The following is a 16901-nucleotide window of genomic DNA, read 5'->3' on the forward strand; positions in this document are numbered from 1 at the left end:
TTCCAGCAAAACTCTTAACACTAAAGCTTACATAGACATAAAATTCAGAGTGTGATTCTGTGAAATATACATAACCCCAATGGGGTAGCCTGCCAGCAGCCAGTGGAGTTATGCAAGAAAGAAAATGGAGTTTCTCATTCATTGCTTCTGCAGAGTGATCCTTGCATAATTCATGGAAAGATAAGCACAGATGTCAAAAGGAACTTACAACACACTGTGTGTTTGCCTGGCAGCTATATGGGCAAAAATCCTACCATAATCTAAAGCTCATAACAGTCTAGCATGAGCCAAAAGCTGTGTCATCTTCCAAGAAGCACTGAGTCAAATTCATGCAAAATGACCCCACCATTCTCATACTGCAATACATAACATGTGTCAAAGTATACTCAAATAGAAAGCTGTGCACCATCCATAAACAACTATTCCTCTCCCACTCACTCTATACGTGTATGTGCCAACTGGTTTTTCCTCATTCAATTTTTAGCTGACTAATAAACACTGTCCATATTCCATAACCAAAAAATTCAGAGTCATATGGCTAAGAGGAACCAAAAGCAGAGTTTTTGCCTGAGCTAAAGCATCCTGGCTTTCTGTGGATTTGTTTTGAAATACACTTGATGGCCACCCTGTTACCTCCTTCCACATATTCTCTGATATTCACCCACTCTGCCAATATCTCTGTTTTTGTTCCATTCACCTATCAAACTCTTGTTCCCAAACATCCCCTCACCATATAAGCCTGCTTCTTCCTCTCCTATTCTCTGCTCCCCTGCTGGACTAAGCTTCCACATCATTAGAAAGATTTATCAGCTTCTACATTTGAGCTAATCAGTCAAAACCACCAAGGTGCTTGAGCAAATCAGTCTGGGTTTCTACCTTTTATGCAGCAACTGATTTTCCCACTCTTGAAAATATTTTGTGTTCTCAAAACTCCACTTGCTCACAGAGTGCTAACAGACAGGGCAATCCTAAGCATCCCATTTCCTCAGAAGACTGAAAATCAGGATGGAAGCAAAGGCAAGGATTTACCTTGCCACATGCCATTTGCGATCCACCAGTAAATGGACATCCTCAATTCTTCGGTTGTTAGCATAGTGCAAGCGCTTAGGCAGGTGCTGTTTCAGGTAAGGTTTGAAGTGCTGGTCAGGCTTTCTACACTGAAAAATAAATGGTTACAAATAGCATGCTGTCAGTTAGCTTAAGATGCACATAATAACTTTGACTACTGAAATCAAGCTGTTAAGGTCATCACTGATGGTGTCTGGAAAACCAAGTGTACACTTAGAGTATGTAGTCCAGTCATTTCTGTGCAGTATTTACATGCAGCCAAGGCCCAGGGAGCCATTCAAAGATATATTTGGAAAGTTTCGTTCTCGTGATAGTCTTTATGAAGCCATCAAACAAAATATCACACATACTTAACTCACAGTTGAAGAATTTTATTCTAATTGGACCAAAACTTAAGTTCCAGCAGAAACCTGAATGCTCAAAAGTACACCTCATCTGCAGAAATATTTAAAGCCATGTGGCTACAAAACTTGGGGGGTTTGTTTTGTTTTTTTAATTTTAATTTTAAACACTTTTCTTCCATTAATGGCAAGGTTACAGTTGAAGACTACCAAATCCACTTTTTCAGAGTCTTCAAATTGCTAGTAAAATGTTTACCCTAAAAGATTACTTTCCAGTTCTGAAGCAATGAATAAATAGATTCAATTCAGAGAGAAAAGACAGTCCAGAGATTCTGTCTCTGCACTGCCCAAAAAGGTTATAAAAGCTACTAGTGCAGCAAACAGCAGAAAATTAATCTGTGCTCATGAAGGGCACCATTTAACATTCCTTATTTATAACAATGGTTGGTTGATTTTCCTGTCTGAAGAGTGAGAAAAGAAAGCTGAATAATGTCACAAATAAAGTTAACAGTGAAGCATAGACAGATACCTCCCAGTCCTAAATACTTACTGTAAGGTTGGCAACAATCACTTTAGGGTCATCTGTTAAGCAAAGGTAAAAAAATAGAAAATATTAAAAATTTGCAAAAGAAAACACAAGGTTTACTTAAGCATACTTCCTAATGCTTGCCTGACCTTTACTAAAAGTGCTTTGTATATATTATAGAATCACAGAATCATTTGGGTTGGAAAAGACCTTTAAGATCAAGTCCAATCCTTAATCCAGCACTGCCAAACCTATCACTAAACATGCCCACAAGTGCTGCATCTTTTAAATACCTCCAGGGGTGGTGACATCACTTCCCTGGGTGGCCTGTTCCAGGGTTTGACCATCCTTTTCATAAACAAAATTTTCCTAATATCCAATCTGAATGTCCCCTGGTGCAACTTGTGGACTTTTTCTGTTGTCTTGCCCCTTGTTACCAGGCAGAAGAGCCTGACCCCCACCTGGCTCCTTTCAGAGAATTGTAGGGAGTGGCAATGTCTCCCCTGAGTCTCCTTTTCTCCAGGCTAACCACCCCCAGCTCCCTCAGCTGCTCCTCGTCACACTTGTGCTCCAGACCCTTCCCCAGATCTGTTGCCCTTCTCTGGAAAAACCCCATCCCCATCATTTTTTGAGTGAGAGGCCCAAACATGAACTCAAGATTTGAGGTGCAGCCTCACCAGTGCCAAATACAGAGAGACAATCCTGCCCTGGTCCTGCTGGCCACACTGTTTCTGATCCAGGCCAGGATGCCATTGACCTTCTTGGCCACCTGGGCACAGCTGGTTCATGTTCAGTCACTGTCACCAGCACCCCCAGCTCCTTTTTCAAGGGCAGCTTTCCAGCCACTGTTCCCAGCCTGCAGGACTGCATGGGGGTGTTGTGACCCAAGTCACAGCTTGTACCCAGCTGCAGGACCCAGAATTGGCCTTATTTAACCTCACACCACTGTCCTTGGGCCACTGATCCAGCCTGTCCAGATCGCTCTGCAGAGCTCTCCTACCCTCCAGCAGATCAACCAACACTCAAGCCAAGATTGGTGTTGTGTGCATACTGATTCAGGGTGCCCTTGATCCTCTCACTCAGATCATCAATAAAGGTATTAAACAGGACTGGCCCTGATACTGAGCCCTGGGGAACACTCTGGGCCCAGCCATCCAGACAATATTTTTTTTAGAGTGTACACCTGCCCAAGCTGCAGGATTCCAGTTGCTCCAAGAGAATGATACAGGAAACAATATCAAAGACTTTACAAAAGTTCAGGTAAACGTTATTCACAGAAGCAGGTCACCTTGTCATAGGAGATCATGTTGGTCAAGCAGGACCTGACTTTCCTAAACCTATTCTGGATGGGCCTGATCCCCTGGCTGTCCTGCATATGGCCTGCAATGGCTTGGTGACATGTAATTGCTTAGATAGTGTTCTCGGTTTTATAATCTGGGCCTTAGCTTAATACTTATTTTGTTTTCTGCAAACACATACTTTCAAGACTTTTGGCTGTTTTAATTTAAAATAAAAAATTATCCCCAAATGCAATGACTTTTCTTGAAAAATTTTGAAAGCATACTTGAATGCAACAATGCATTCTTTGAGAAGGAGCTAGAGAAACATGTAGCATTTTTTGATTTCTTTTAACATTTGACTAATTTCACAGGCTACTGCTGAGTAAGAGAAAAGCCACAGTAAAATATTCAGGATCTGTCTTCAGGCTATTAAAAGAGCATGCAAGATGTAGTAAGCCCAAACCCTGTAACAGTCCGTACAACGATGCTTTTCTGGGGAGTGGGTGAAACATTTTTCAGTCATGAGAGGAAAAATAGGCTAAAAGAATATTTTGGGAAGTGAAAATCTCTTGTTCAAATACTATTGTTTTGATTGCTTGAAATAGGCTCTGTTGCATTTCAAAACACAAGCTGCAGGCTTTTGCATTGGAAAAGTGTGTTTGCAGTATGAAGACAGTGCTATGGAACAATAAAGAATAAAGAATTTGGTAATTTGCCATTTAAGGAGATCTAAAGGTAAGAAACAGCTTCTTTGTTCTATGTTCAAACTTCTGGTTTATAAGCAATTGAAAATATTCAAAGTAAGAAGCTGCAGACAGAGGACAAAAGAGGAAAATGTTATTGTGGGAAAACCAGTGGTATGATTCAGAGGTCAGACAGACAGACTGATCTTTTGAAACATATCGCCATTGATTCTCCAAGGAAAACTTATTTTTCTCAGCAATTTGGGAAAACAAGATTGAAAGACCTTAAAGAAAAAAAAAAAACCAAACAACTTCTCAGAACTGAAATTTGTTCACAGTAAACAGTAGGAATTCAGTCTCATGCTAGCCTACAAAATTTGAACAACATGCACTATTTTCAACAAATCTTTACACACTCATCATATATTCCTTGAGCATAAACACCCAGGTTAAAAAGTTTATAGTAAAATAAATGCATACACTAATCAGTATTAAGAATGCTTTACCACATTCCTATGATTTTTGTTATTATTCTGGAAATATTTAATCTTCAAAGATGGATCTTCCATGAAATTTGTCCTCACCCAGAGCATATCTGAAATGTTGTGAGGGAACACTTGGCTATCCCAGCTTTATGATCTTCCCCTCTATCAGAAGTTGTCACTCTTGGAAGCATATGGAGCAAAAACCACAGGTAGTTATGGTTTATTTATGAGTTACACAGTTTGCATAGTAGCTTAAACTGCTGGCAAAGCCTCATATGCTGAGCCAGAGCAGTCAGGGTGCTGGCACAAGCCCTGTTCTGGTACTGCTGCCCTGGAGGCAAGAGGAGGGTAACTGGTCTGAAATGCTTGAGATTAGAATTAGTTTCACCAGAGGACTCTTGCCTGAGACCTGAGAGCTATTGTCAAAGATCGATTAATCTCAAACACTAAATCAGGGTAAACTAAAAGCATGGTTCAAAATAGCAACAAGTTTTACTGACAACATTGGCCCTGAATGCATGTTCTAATCTTCCTTATATCCTTCAACATCTCCAGTCTGTTGCTGTTTAGCAGCCCACATGACTTCTCATCTATGCCAAAAGTATGATAATACTACTGAATTCAAAATTAACAAGTCACTTGTTTCCTATTAGCTCATAAAATGTACCAGATGCTTTTTATTCTTTTATATCCAAGCTGTGCAGTGTTGAGATTGCCCAAATACAGTTTTTGTTGACAGAGGAGAAAAGTGCATGAATAAACTCACAATGACATGCAAGCTGGCATGTGAAACTGGCTTGGAGTTTCTTTCTATTCCTTCTTGAGATAAAGGAGTGGTGTTTAACCCACACATTGAAGCCCTCCCCTTGACAGTTCTACCACTATGGGGTTTGTGAAGTACAGACTGCAAAGGGAGCAAGCAGCCATCTTCAGTGGCATTCCCTCTGAAATTCCTGCCAGCATCCTGCAAATTTACACTCTATGGGCAGCATAATTTCAAGGAAGGAATATAGTTTAGTTCTCAGTATATAAAGGGTACAATTAAATTAACTTACACTTTAGGTTATTGCTAGACCTAGGACGAATTCGCCCTAAAGATCCAGGAAGCAAAATTATATCATCCACATTCATCAGATAGTTGCTTAAAAATTCAGTTCTTTCACAAGTCGTGTCTTCCATCCCTACAGAAAGAAAATGTAAAATTAATCCTGAACCTTAATCCTGAAAATTAACCCTGAAAATAAACACATTTTCCAGGACAGCAAAAAAAGGAGACTCCAAACACCCTATGTATTATTTCATCTCGGATGGCTAATCTTGTTCTTCACAGCCATCGAATTCCAACATACTGCACTGGTAGGACTCAAACTAGGAGTGCCTATGTGAGAGGAATACCAGTCTCAGCATGGTAGGAACAGTCACCACATACACCATGTGTGCACTGACTCAACTCCAAATTAAACTCATGGAAAAACCAAGGTCTGTTTCTAGTTTAAAGTACTACTTTAGGGATTATTTCTTTTTAAACAAATGATTTTAAGAGAAATAGCACACAAAAGGTATTGTCTCTTGGTGGTCTGTTCTAAGGCAGCCACAGATAAACAATTTTCTCTTGCAGATATTTGTGGTGGGGAGGAATGTACTGCCAGCCACAGGAGAGTCTCAGTACAAAACTTCCACCCCTGGAAATCCTTCCTGAGCCTTACCCTTCTCTACCCACAGCCAGAAACGAGGCATATGACATTTCATTGCTAATGTAGCAGTTCATGGGAGACTGTCAGGAAAAAAAGACCTAAAAGAAGAGGGCTTTTGGTGGTATCACTAAAAAGTTATGCAAAGTCAAGTTTCCCTTTCATAAAACTTTCCTTCTCTTTTTATCTTTGCTAATATTTACTATTTCCTTTATTGCAAAGTTTATTCTGTTTGAAGGAATAAGACGAACCAAATAATATCTGTGCTTTTAGGTGACTACATCTGACCATGAAATATCTTTTTACCTTCTTCCATTATTTTGATGACTTTTCCATCTAAGTGGGACACAGTCTTATATTCCATAGATATAAGTTTTCCAGATATTCCCGTATTTCTTCTGATAGGATAACTTGACCCAGTAATTGCCTCAATCTAAAGTCCTAATCTTCTTATGTACAGGAGAACAAGGCTACTAAATTTTTCATTCCATAAAAACTGACAAGAAGATTACTCTAGGTAAATTATTGCCCTCCAATACATGCAAAAAAGTGCTACACTTGGACGTGGTATCAGAAAGACCAAGATTTGAAAAGCTCTGAGTAAAGAAGTAAATATCCAAATCACTTTTAAGAAAGTGTCCCTCCATGATAGTTAACAGGTGAGCTGAACTGCCAGTCCACACCAACTGGCTTATTTTGTGAGAGTTAACTTCCAGAAAAAAGATCGGCACAAAAATATCTTAAATGGAACTTTGCTTTAGGTTGCCTATTATATTTACAGCTACATTACTTAAGCACTTGTCTTCTGATAAATATTATGGTTTAAAATTTACCATGATCACCAACAAATATAACATTGACACATCGATGTAGTTTCAACTGTTTCAGTCCATCCATTAGTTGTCCTACTGTCTTGTCAATCTCTCTCAGGGGATTCACCATCATCTGTATAAATATTCAGAAAGAAAAAAAAAGTTAATTCTGTCATTGCAGTGCTCCTGCTTCTATACACAGGGGTCCTCTGGCAAAACTCCAATGGGAAAATCATCCAGGTCAAGAGGCAAAGCCTTGGCTGAGCTGTTAGTCCATTTCTTTTTGTATATCCACACCATGAGTTCATTGTGAGAAAGCCCTGCTGAGATGCTGACACAAGAGCAAAAGGTCTTTATGGCTGATCCTAGGCCTCCCATGAACATGTGTACAGTTGGTAAAACAACGTGTTGGTAGTAGAAAATCACATGTGACTTTGGGGTTCAGTTTGTTTCTTATAGATAGAACGCAGTGCCTTCAAAAGAAAACAGTATTTTATGTGAATGGTTTAGTCAAACAATGAGCATGAAATGAAGATTTAAACTTGGGATTCACATGCCAAGTCACTTAATGAAATTCACTTCAAAGGACATCTGATACCAGGATGACAACATGCACGTCACTTGAGTAGCACATGGGGCTCAGAGTGAGTGTTCTTCAGCTTCAGAGCCAAGAGTTTCCAACAGCTCAAATGACAGTTCTGGCAAAATTTCAGCAGGCCCCAGAGGACACAGATACTGTACTGTGATTTCTTCATTTAAGTTCCTTTCTCATTAAGAAAAACCCACCCCAGAACAAAACAAAAAATGAAACAAAACAAACCTAACCAAAAATGCCCAAAAAACCAGAAAAAAAGCAAGACACAGGACTATGTTTTCAGCATTAAAAAAAATGAAACATTTTTTATCAGATGGCACAGAGAAGGGAAAAGTAAGATTTTAGGCAGAGGACTAATTTTGTTTTGATTTTGAGAAGAAAACATTTGTTGTCACTATATGGCAACTCCTTCCTCACTTGTCTGTTTGATTTGGCTGGTTCAGGTATTGACATAAAAAGTCCTCCCAATGACAAACAGAATGATAATAAATTCTGGATGAGAAAAAACTAAATTTCAGCAGAATTTTCTAAAACAAACACCATGTTAGTGTGACCCAGAAAGAGATGGTTCAGAAATTCTCCCTCTGCCTGAGTCATTAAGGGATAGATGTTAAATGAGTCTACTAGGTTACGAGACAGAAAATGTCAGCTCCCATGTGGCACTATAAATACACAGAGAAGAGACTTATAGGAGAAGGAATCACAGTGGGGAACAGGACAAACAATTTCTGCAGCATATGGAAGTGGTTCAGACAAAGGGTGAATTTTCAAAATCTTTTAATTCAGGAAAGCCTAAGTAGTCACTTAAGTTAAAGCTTTGAAACCTTCAAGTTCAGAAAAAAGAAAATTTTCTGTTTCAGCATTCTTTCACTATCCAAGAAGAAAGAGTTTCTTCTACAAATGGAATTCCATTTTTATGGAAGTCTATACAGTCTGGAAATACAACTTTAACTCATAATTCAAAGAGTATTCAAGGAAGCTGGAAATCCAGACAGATTTTCCTTTAATGTTTACTTTTGTCAGCAAGTTTGAGTCTTTTTTTAAAAAAATAATAATGATGATAAAAAGATAGAGAAACAATAATTCAAGGATTTCAAGTGATAGTTCTGTTTAGCTACCCTCTTGAGCAACCTGACTTCCTCTTCCACCTCCTCCCAGATGTAACTTTCAAAGATTTACTGGCAAATAAATAAAGCTGTTGCATAAACCTTTCTTCACCTAATATCAAGACTTTGGAAGACTGTACAGAACCATATCTTTCAAGATAGATGGATCTCTTGGATAGTGCTACAATAAAGAGTTTTGTAGCATTGTGAAAATGCTGAGTGTGCGATCTGAAACTCAAAAACCAGCTGGATTCTCTCACAAATTCTCCCATAGAAGTCTGATTAGAAGGAATGAAGAAAAAAAGAATCTTTTAAACTTTTTAAAAATAATTGGTAGGATCCATCCTGCACAGCATTTCATTGCTGTCAAACAGCATCAAAATTGATTTGCAGATATGATGGCAACTATTATGTAATAGCAGGGGTTTTTCCTGAAACAATGGTGTCAAATTTTCACAGTAGACTTATCAGAACTTCTTTAGGGGTAAGGTTGGATGACCTTTTCATTCAGAGAAAGAAAGATAAAAAAAAGAGCAACATATGAACATATGTCGTATCACTAGAATGATTTTTCTGCTCTATTTCATGTCAGAAGGGTGTGGAATGGCAAATTAGTGAATAATAGCAATATCATCCATAGTAGTTATTAGTTCTCAGATAAATCTTAAAATGTTAAAAGTTCTCTGGAAAATTTCTAGGGTTCTAGATGTAGGCTTTTTTTGCATGTCCCTGTCTGCCATGTTTTTACACTTAAATAATGTGTCTCAAAATAACTCTTTAAAGTTGAATTGTGCAACAAGTCAAAAAATATCCCCACAAAAAAAACCTCTTGAAAAGAATGTTTATAGCCTCTTATAGGATACTGTGGAGTGTGAAGTTTTTTGTTTCTAACTTGAAGGAGAAAGACATAGATTGTTAGTGCCAGGTGGATGAAGACAGTACCCTAAGGAATACTCTTTTCATTCACTTGCCCTTTTTCCTAATAAAGCAATTTCGATTTGATGCTTTCCTTGTGAAAACAGACTTATGCACCACCTCTTGCAAATACACCATTCAGAAATCCTGCAGTAAAATTCCTTACCCTCTAATGTCACAAAACTACTTGAAAATGTGTATTTTTGAAACAAATGTTCTTTCCCTTTTAGATTTATTAGTTGCATTTTCAGGATATTTCTACAACCATGATGACTAGACACAAAACCTCAAATAATCACCATGCTCCCATGAGCTGGGAGTTACGGAGGCTACAACATATTGCAGAACTTGTAATAGTTCAGAAGGGTTAGCAGCAGTGGTAGATTTTTCTGACACTGCCTCCAGCTGATGGCTGGATTTTAAAAAATAAAGAGGTTATAAAGATAACTTTCCCTAATGCAAACAGACTGAAATAAGAAAAACACAGCTCCCAAAAGGCTTAGTCTGGGTTTGGCTGCTCTCCTTTGGTCCTTTAGTACATTAATATTTTGGCTGCAAAATCCCAAAATGAAGTATGGAATGAACTCCCAAGTTGAAAAAATAAAGACAGCGTAGTGCCTAAAAAGTGGCACTTCCATCATAAATTTTTGGAACTTACTTTCTTCCGACGAGTTTCCGTAGAATATTGATCCACTCTATGTACTTTTCTTCTTTTCTTTGGAGCTGCAACTGGTCTTTCCTGTCTCCTCTTAGGAGGAAGCTTTCTCTTAGGTCTCTTAGGCGGAGTAAGAGGGGAGCCATAACTACTCTCCTGTACTGGCAGGGAGAGATGTCTGGACTCAGAAAAAAAGCCTGTCTCAACTCACATCAGATAGTAAAGCTACCTGTGCCAGATAATCCTGAAGCATAAATGCTATGGCCTTATCAAATATTTAGGCTTTTGGACAATTTAGGATCTACCCCTTTTTAAGGAGGAATTCACCAAATTGTACTGAAAGCGGAACAGCAGTTATGAGAGCAGACAGCATAAAAGCAAATTAAATTGGGTTTTGAAAGACAGGTGGGGCTTCTGTGTGTGAAAATACATAATTATATAGGGTGTATTCAGTACAAAATAATAATCCATTAATATCAAGATTTAAGTTAATTTCAATTACAGCAAAAATTATTGCACACAAGTTAACGAGTGTCCAGGGTAAAGTACTGGTGGAAATGGAACATTTCACTTGAATGACAGTTCAGGTATGAGTATTAAAGGCTGTCCAGTCTCAATGACTTCTGCAAGTTTTCCCGCACCAATGTTTTGGCTGAATTAGTGACATTAAGTACACTCACCCATAGCAATAGAAGATACCACTACTGTGTGCCACACCCTGCACCTCACTGAAATCACCAGAACCCCATTTGCCTCTATTTGGAGTCTGCAGATCAGAGCCATGCAGGTGAGACTCGGTTAACAAAGAGCTCATATCTGTCAAATTTACTGGGTGGGACACATTGGTGGCAGTGCGTGAGAAATCCATGCTGCTACCTGCCTTATTACCAGCTCTATGGGCATTTTGAGAAATTAATTTCCTTGCAGTTTCAGTGTGGCATCTCATTGGGTAATGTCATTGTTCCTAAATGCACAGTTACCTAGGGCAGACGTATGGAAGGAAAAAGAAAAGCATAGAAGGAAAAAAAATCCCAAGATCTATCTAGAGTAAACTAGTATCCTATTAATCAACTTGGTCATAATTTTGAACTGTTCTTGATGACTGTAACACAACTTGCAGGCTCTTGGCACTGCTCAAGATGGCGTGAGAAGAGCTGACAGGTGACACCTACCAGGAGATAAACCACAATCTGCAAGGGAGCACGCTGAGTGGGCTGGGGGAGAGTTGGTGATTTATGATGCTATTTAAGTTCTATGTACTTAGGCAGCTTCTCCCAGTTGTTGAGTTACAGAGCTCCATAAACAGGGAAGGGGAAGAAGGGGATGTTACCATCTGCCATGCTGTTTCATTGCTTCCAACGCAAGCAGCTGGAAAGGAGATTCTAGTCCAGTCTCATTCGTCTTTCTCCAGAAAGGCATTTTAATAAAGCAGCACCAGTTTTCTGTTTTTAAAACGCTTCAAGCTTTGTGCAGTCCTGATGAGAGGAGCAGCAGGGAAAGGAAGGATTCTCATTTTACTGTCTCTGAATCGGCTCAGAGCTCCACAATGCCAGAAACACGTGAGCGCGGGAGACCCGGGTCTGAACACTGAAATGACTGTCTCAAGACAGCATGTTAGAGGAGCAGCAGAAATGGCTTAGCATTGTCAGATTTCAATGTGTTTTAGAGTTCATATGGTAGTATATTTCTAGAATATTTTATATAAAAAAAAAGTTAGCTAGGAAAAAAAAAAAAAAAAGCCAAGTTCTTATTAACCAGCCAATTCTTAGTCTTGCTTGAGAAGAGTCAGAACAGAGTTATGGAGGAGGGAATCAAATCCCTCCTCACTTACAGAAGGAAACTGTAACATCACAAGGGTAACTAGCCAGCCAAAGCTTTGCTTCTTGACCTGGATGGACCAACCTACCAGAGTTCAACTGCAGAAGCACAGAGGGAAAGAAAAAAAAAAAAAAAAGGCAGAAGTAAATCAAAAGCAAGCATATATTTTATAACTCCCACAACTCTCCTGGAAGCATGATAGAACCCACTGAAATACCTCCTAAAATGTTTTTAAACAAAAAAAAAAAACCAAAACAAAAAACCCAAAAAAAACCAAAACAAAAAAAACCCACCAAAAAAACCACCAATCAAACAAAACAAAAAACTCCCACAAAACACCAAAACCTAGATAACCAACTCGTTTACGCTGAAATGCATGTTAGTCGATATGCAAAGTTACACTTGTAGAGACTAGCTTTAATAGAAATTCTATTTATATGAAAAACACTGGCAATTCACCAATAAATTGTAAGTGTTTCTAAGTCCTTTTGTTTCTTGCTTTAAGACACTCTGTACACAGGCTGCCGTGCATGTCCTGGGAATATCTCAGAGGCATCTGGATGCCATTAGGCCTCTAAGATTATACATTTAAAATAAATTTAGGATAAAATAAATAATAAGCTCAAAAATTTCCTTTATTCTAATAAAGATTTGGAGGATTTCAAGGTAAAAAACTATTCCTTAAACTACTAACCGAGTAAGAAAAATCAGCATAAAATATTCACTCTTCAAAGGAAGTAAGAAGCCCCTTGTAAATATAAGAGTTGCTACAAGCCTGTTTTCAAACTTTATTGTTTGGTTGATCTGCCTTTGCATAAAGGAAAATGGTCAGTAATACTCCAAATGTCTAATTGCTGCCAGCTGTACACAAGAAAAAATTGATTTCACAGGGAAGTTATGTACTTGGTATCAAGGAATTTGCTAAAAGGGATCCTTTTGAGGACTTTCTTCCAGATGATGTAGATTTCATAGCTCCTAAAAATTATACTGAAACCAGTTTCAAGAGAAACAATATAAAATACATCCTCTAGCTTTTCTATCCCGAAACCTGGCCCCTAGCAAACCTCAGCATCTGTGTACTTACACAGCTGTATTCATTTACTTAAATTTCCATTCACAAAGTTTGGTCCACTGTTTGAACTGCAAACCCATACATGCTCTTCTGCTAAGCATCTGTTCTCAATTTGCTAAAACTCCGTTTCATGGTTTTCTTGTGTTTAATACAAATGAGATAAAACTATCTATTTGCAAAACTCTCATAAACTATTAATTCACACTTATTAAGAGCTGAAGCTTTACCTTGCAATTAGAGATCAACCTTCAGATAACCATCCACAAGAACCCCCACAGAGCAAGAGCCTTTGGGGGCTTTTTGCTTTTATAATGACTTTTCCTATTACAAACACTTTGCTACACTTTGCTTTTTAGACTCTTATAATTTGCCTGAAACTAGATTGCCACATTGGATGCTGAGCAGATTTGCTAAACACCATCATTTAAAGAACATTTTCTATGTCATCATTGTAATATTCCCCTTAAAAGTCCATGGAAAAAGCTTCACAATTCTGTTTAGAAGGAAGTGGCTTTATCCAGATACACAAAATCAGAGTTTTCAATCATAACACAAGTATAGTAATTGCAACATTTCACTAAGAGGAACTATAAAACATTATTAAGAAATACATCATTAAATCACAGAACTCTTATTACCAATACCTTGATTGACTGAATCAGACACAATTCCTGTTCTGAGCCAAATGACAACATGGACACATATCCATGTCTGTCAATTTAGCAAGTGTTGTCAGATTTTAACCCCTGCTTATCCAGAAAAAGGACTGCTTCTCTCCATCCAACAGGGTGCTTCAGTGAAGATTTGGAATAATTCCTCACAATCACTGCTCTAGGACCAGGGCTCAAACTGCACCAACAGGGCTGCTACTCACAACAACTTCATAACCACTGCAAACTGTTTAAACAGCCCAAATAACTCAACCATACTAAAAAATATTAATGCTGCTTCTCTTTGCCCTCTTCTCCCATCAAGAACAGCCACCAGATGTTAGGCAAACAAATAAGAAACTACTACTGGGTACCTGGCTGCTCAAGGAGATTGGCATTGCCTTCCAGAGGGCAGGTATCTGATACACTCCTCACTTTTTGAAGATTGCAATCATTTGTTTACCCTTTGAAAATCTTACATAAAATGTCTTGAAGCCTTGTGATGCAAATCTGCAGGCATGCATTTGCACTGAAACTAGAGGACCTTTGCAAGATGTTAGACATTGGAAATGCCAGATCCCAGCCACTCAAAGCAGGATATTTGGGTACAGCATTTACTTTACTTTTTATTCATCTGGACAGTGCTGTCAGGCAAAACAATACCCATCAGTCCCAGCCAGCTACACAATGTCAAACAAGGGGTTAAACTGCTGCAGCATGTTGCACATAATTTTGCATTAAAATACCTTATGGTGCTTTAAAACTTTTTCCAAACTCAACAGTATGGTCCTGAGGGAACCGTTTTGGAAAAGCTTTCTGAACCCCTGTAGGGCCTATATGAAACTGGAACTAGCAGCTTTTTACATTTCCTGACAGACTGGAATTATTACTTTGGCTACTGCTGGCTGTCAGCTTTAAAGAAAGCTTTTTTTCCTCCTCTATATTTTATCTCAGTATTTTCTGTATTATATTTTAATTACTTTTCAGAAGGACAAATTGTTATGGGAAAGTTACATTTTCCTGTTGCACACAAATATACTCCTGTCTTTGCCAAATAAATCTTTCCATTTGCATTATCATATCACACAGAGAAATAGCCTCCTGAAAGGCACAAGCAGTTCCTTTTCCCAGAAGGGAATTTTACATGATAAAACCTTTAGAAGACGACTGTTTTTTCTGGCAGAAGGGAAGCATACTGCAGAAACAGGTGAAAACAAAGTTGCTAAAAATGTTACTCCTGATCAGCATCAATGTTTCAGGGAAAAAAAAATGCGTTAGAGACACCTGCTTTTTCTGTAGGGAAAAAAAAAAATCTGTGCTAACCTCTGAGTTGAAAGGACCGTATCTGTGGCCAGCAGCATCTGGTTGCTCAGAGTAGAAGGCATAAACATAAGGCCTGAAAGAAAGAATGGTCTTATTCAGGTTAGCTCTCCTTTGACATCATCACAAAAACACAGGCTAGCCAGGTCAAGTCAAATTGACTCAGTTTTCCAATGAGACTAATCTCTATGGAAAAAATAACTTTCTCAGTCACAGAATCCTGCAATTATTTAGCAGTTCTTTGTTTCCATGGTATGATTAGTTGTTTAGCAGCTTTATTAAACCAAAGAACACATGCAAGGAGGCACATGGGGTACCTTCTGAGGACACATGCTCATTCTAAATCCTGTAGGAGAAATTGTAACAGCAGCCCTTCTGAGCCTTGCAGCAGCATGTGGGAACTTGTGTAGTAAAACCCACTCATAATTAAAATCTTAACATTTTCCTAGAGCTCTGTGTCCAGTTCTACAACTGCCATTGCCTGTAAGGTTTTTAAACCATATTAGGCTCAGTAGGATAAGAACAATCCAACTTAATCCATGTGATCACATGCTTTTTGATAAGAAATAAATTAAAACCATGCATTTATTTGGAAGAATCAAACTGCTGATGGTTAAAAGCTGATATGAAAAAAATCCCAAAAAAACCCAAATCAACCAACGAAAACCCCACAAATCTCAAAGAACTCACACTAAGTGCAGAACTCAAATTCTTAAATAAGTGATGGCTTGTAACAGACAAAAATAAATTTCAGAAATAAATTTTTTCTTGCTCTTCCAGCTACTTATAAAGAAAAAGACAAACAAGCACTTATCTAACAGCGGGTGACAGGTGAATTACCTTTCATTGTCTGGAAGGGTTAACCACTGAAGTATTGTTAATATTCTGCGCTCATGGGGGATGACACTGGATCACAAAACACAAAGATATATCTTGTTACCATAGAATACAAAAAGCATCAACAAATGCTTGCTATGAACTGAATTTAATATGAATATAATGTATCATAATAGCATAATTTGCTTTTAACATGCTGTATTTTCTTTGTTGCTTAATACTGGTTCTTAATTTGCAAACAGAATAACATCAGACATCTGAATGTCTACAGACTCCAAAAGAAATATGATTAAAAGTTCGCAAATGTAGTCAGAACTCAAAGCAGTGAATCTACTGCTTCTAAGCAGGAATGAATAAAAGATCCATTCTGGTGGCTTTAACACAGATGAACCCTTTTGTATGCTGCTATTGGATAGCTGGCATGGGTAAAATCCACAATATTGCTCACATCAGTACACCCTGCTCTGGTAGCATTCCTTTTTTCTGTTTCCAGATGCTGGAAAAATTTCCATTGCTTTAACAGTAGCCACTGAGGGCTAGACTGGTGTGAATCAGAACAGAGCCACCTGAAACACCAGGTCAGCAGTACGGGGACTTGAACCCTGAGAGCTTCTCACTCTGCAGAACAGACCTCTCTTGCTTTACTGTTTGTACAGTGATTGCCATTCTCACTTGGCTGCTGAGGCCAAGTTAATGCTATGAGAATGACTAACCTTAGAAACAGCTGTTATAGTTCCAAATATCTCATCTTAGGAAAGCTCTGCAGGTCAGTGACCACACAGTAATTTAAATACAATAGACCAGTGAGTCCAGAGTCCATAAGATCAGTAGCAGAATCCCAAGGCAGGAATCAGACACCACCACCAGTCATCATAATGAACTGAATTCAGCACTCTTTGAAAACCTCTGACAAAGAAACACAGATGGCAGGAGCCATTTGGAAATACCTTCGTTTTTAATGTCTTGCAGATAAATAATAGTTCGCAGTCTCCAACTACATGGAGAACTTTGGGTTGTAAAAAACCCATAAAAATGAGAATTTATAAT

General features: G+C 38.4%; 1 protein-coding gene across 7 annotated transcripts in view; it reads right to left on the bottom strand.

Annotated features, from left to right (window-relative positions):
• ENPP2 (ectonucleotide pyrophosphatase/phosphodiesterase 2) overlaps positions 1-16901 on the bottom strand; it is a 71607-nt gene that overhangs the window by 15493 nt on the left and 39213 nt on the right. For 4 of the 7 annotated variants that reach the window (XM_079301804.1, XM_079301802.1, XM_079301799.1 and 1 more), the window contains exons 10-15: positions 15858-15923; positions 15021-15093; positions 6908-7019; positions 5439-5564; positions 1960-1991; positions 1030-1157 (exon numbers count right to left, since the gene is read on the bottom strand). In XM_079301804.1, the coding sequence (XP_079157930.1) occupies positions 1030-1157; positions 1960-1991; positions 5439-5564; positions 6908-7019; positions 15021-15093; positions 15858-15923 (537 nt within the window). Of the gene's footprint in view, positions 1-1029; positions 1158-1959; positions 1992-5438; positions 5565-6907; positions 7020-10160; positions 10314-15020; positions 15094-15857; positions 15924-16901 lie in introns of all 7 variants that reach the window. The other 3 variants (XM_079301801.1, XM_079301798.1, XM_079301800.1) reach the window with 1 other exon arrangement.

This window comes from Erithacus rubecula (assembly GCF_903797595.1).
Source record: "Erithacus rubecula genome assembly, chromosome: 3".
Taxonomy (NCBI): domain Eukaryota; kingdom Metazoa; phylum Chordata; class Aves; order Passeriformes; family Muscicapidae; genus Erithacus; species Erithacus rubecula.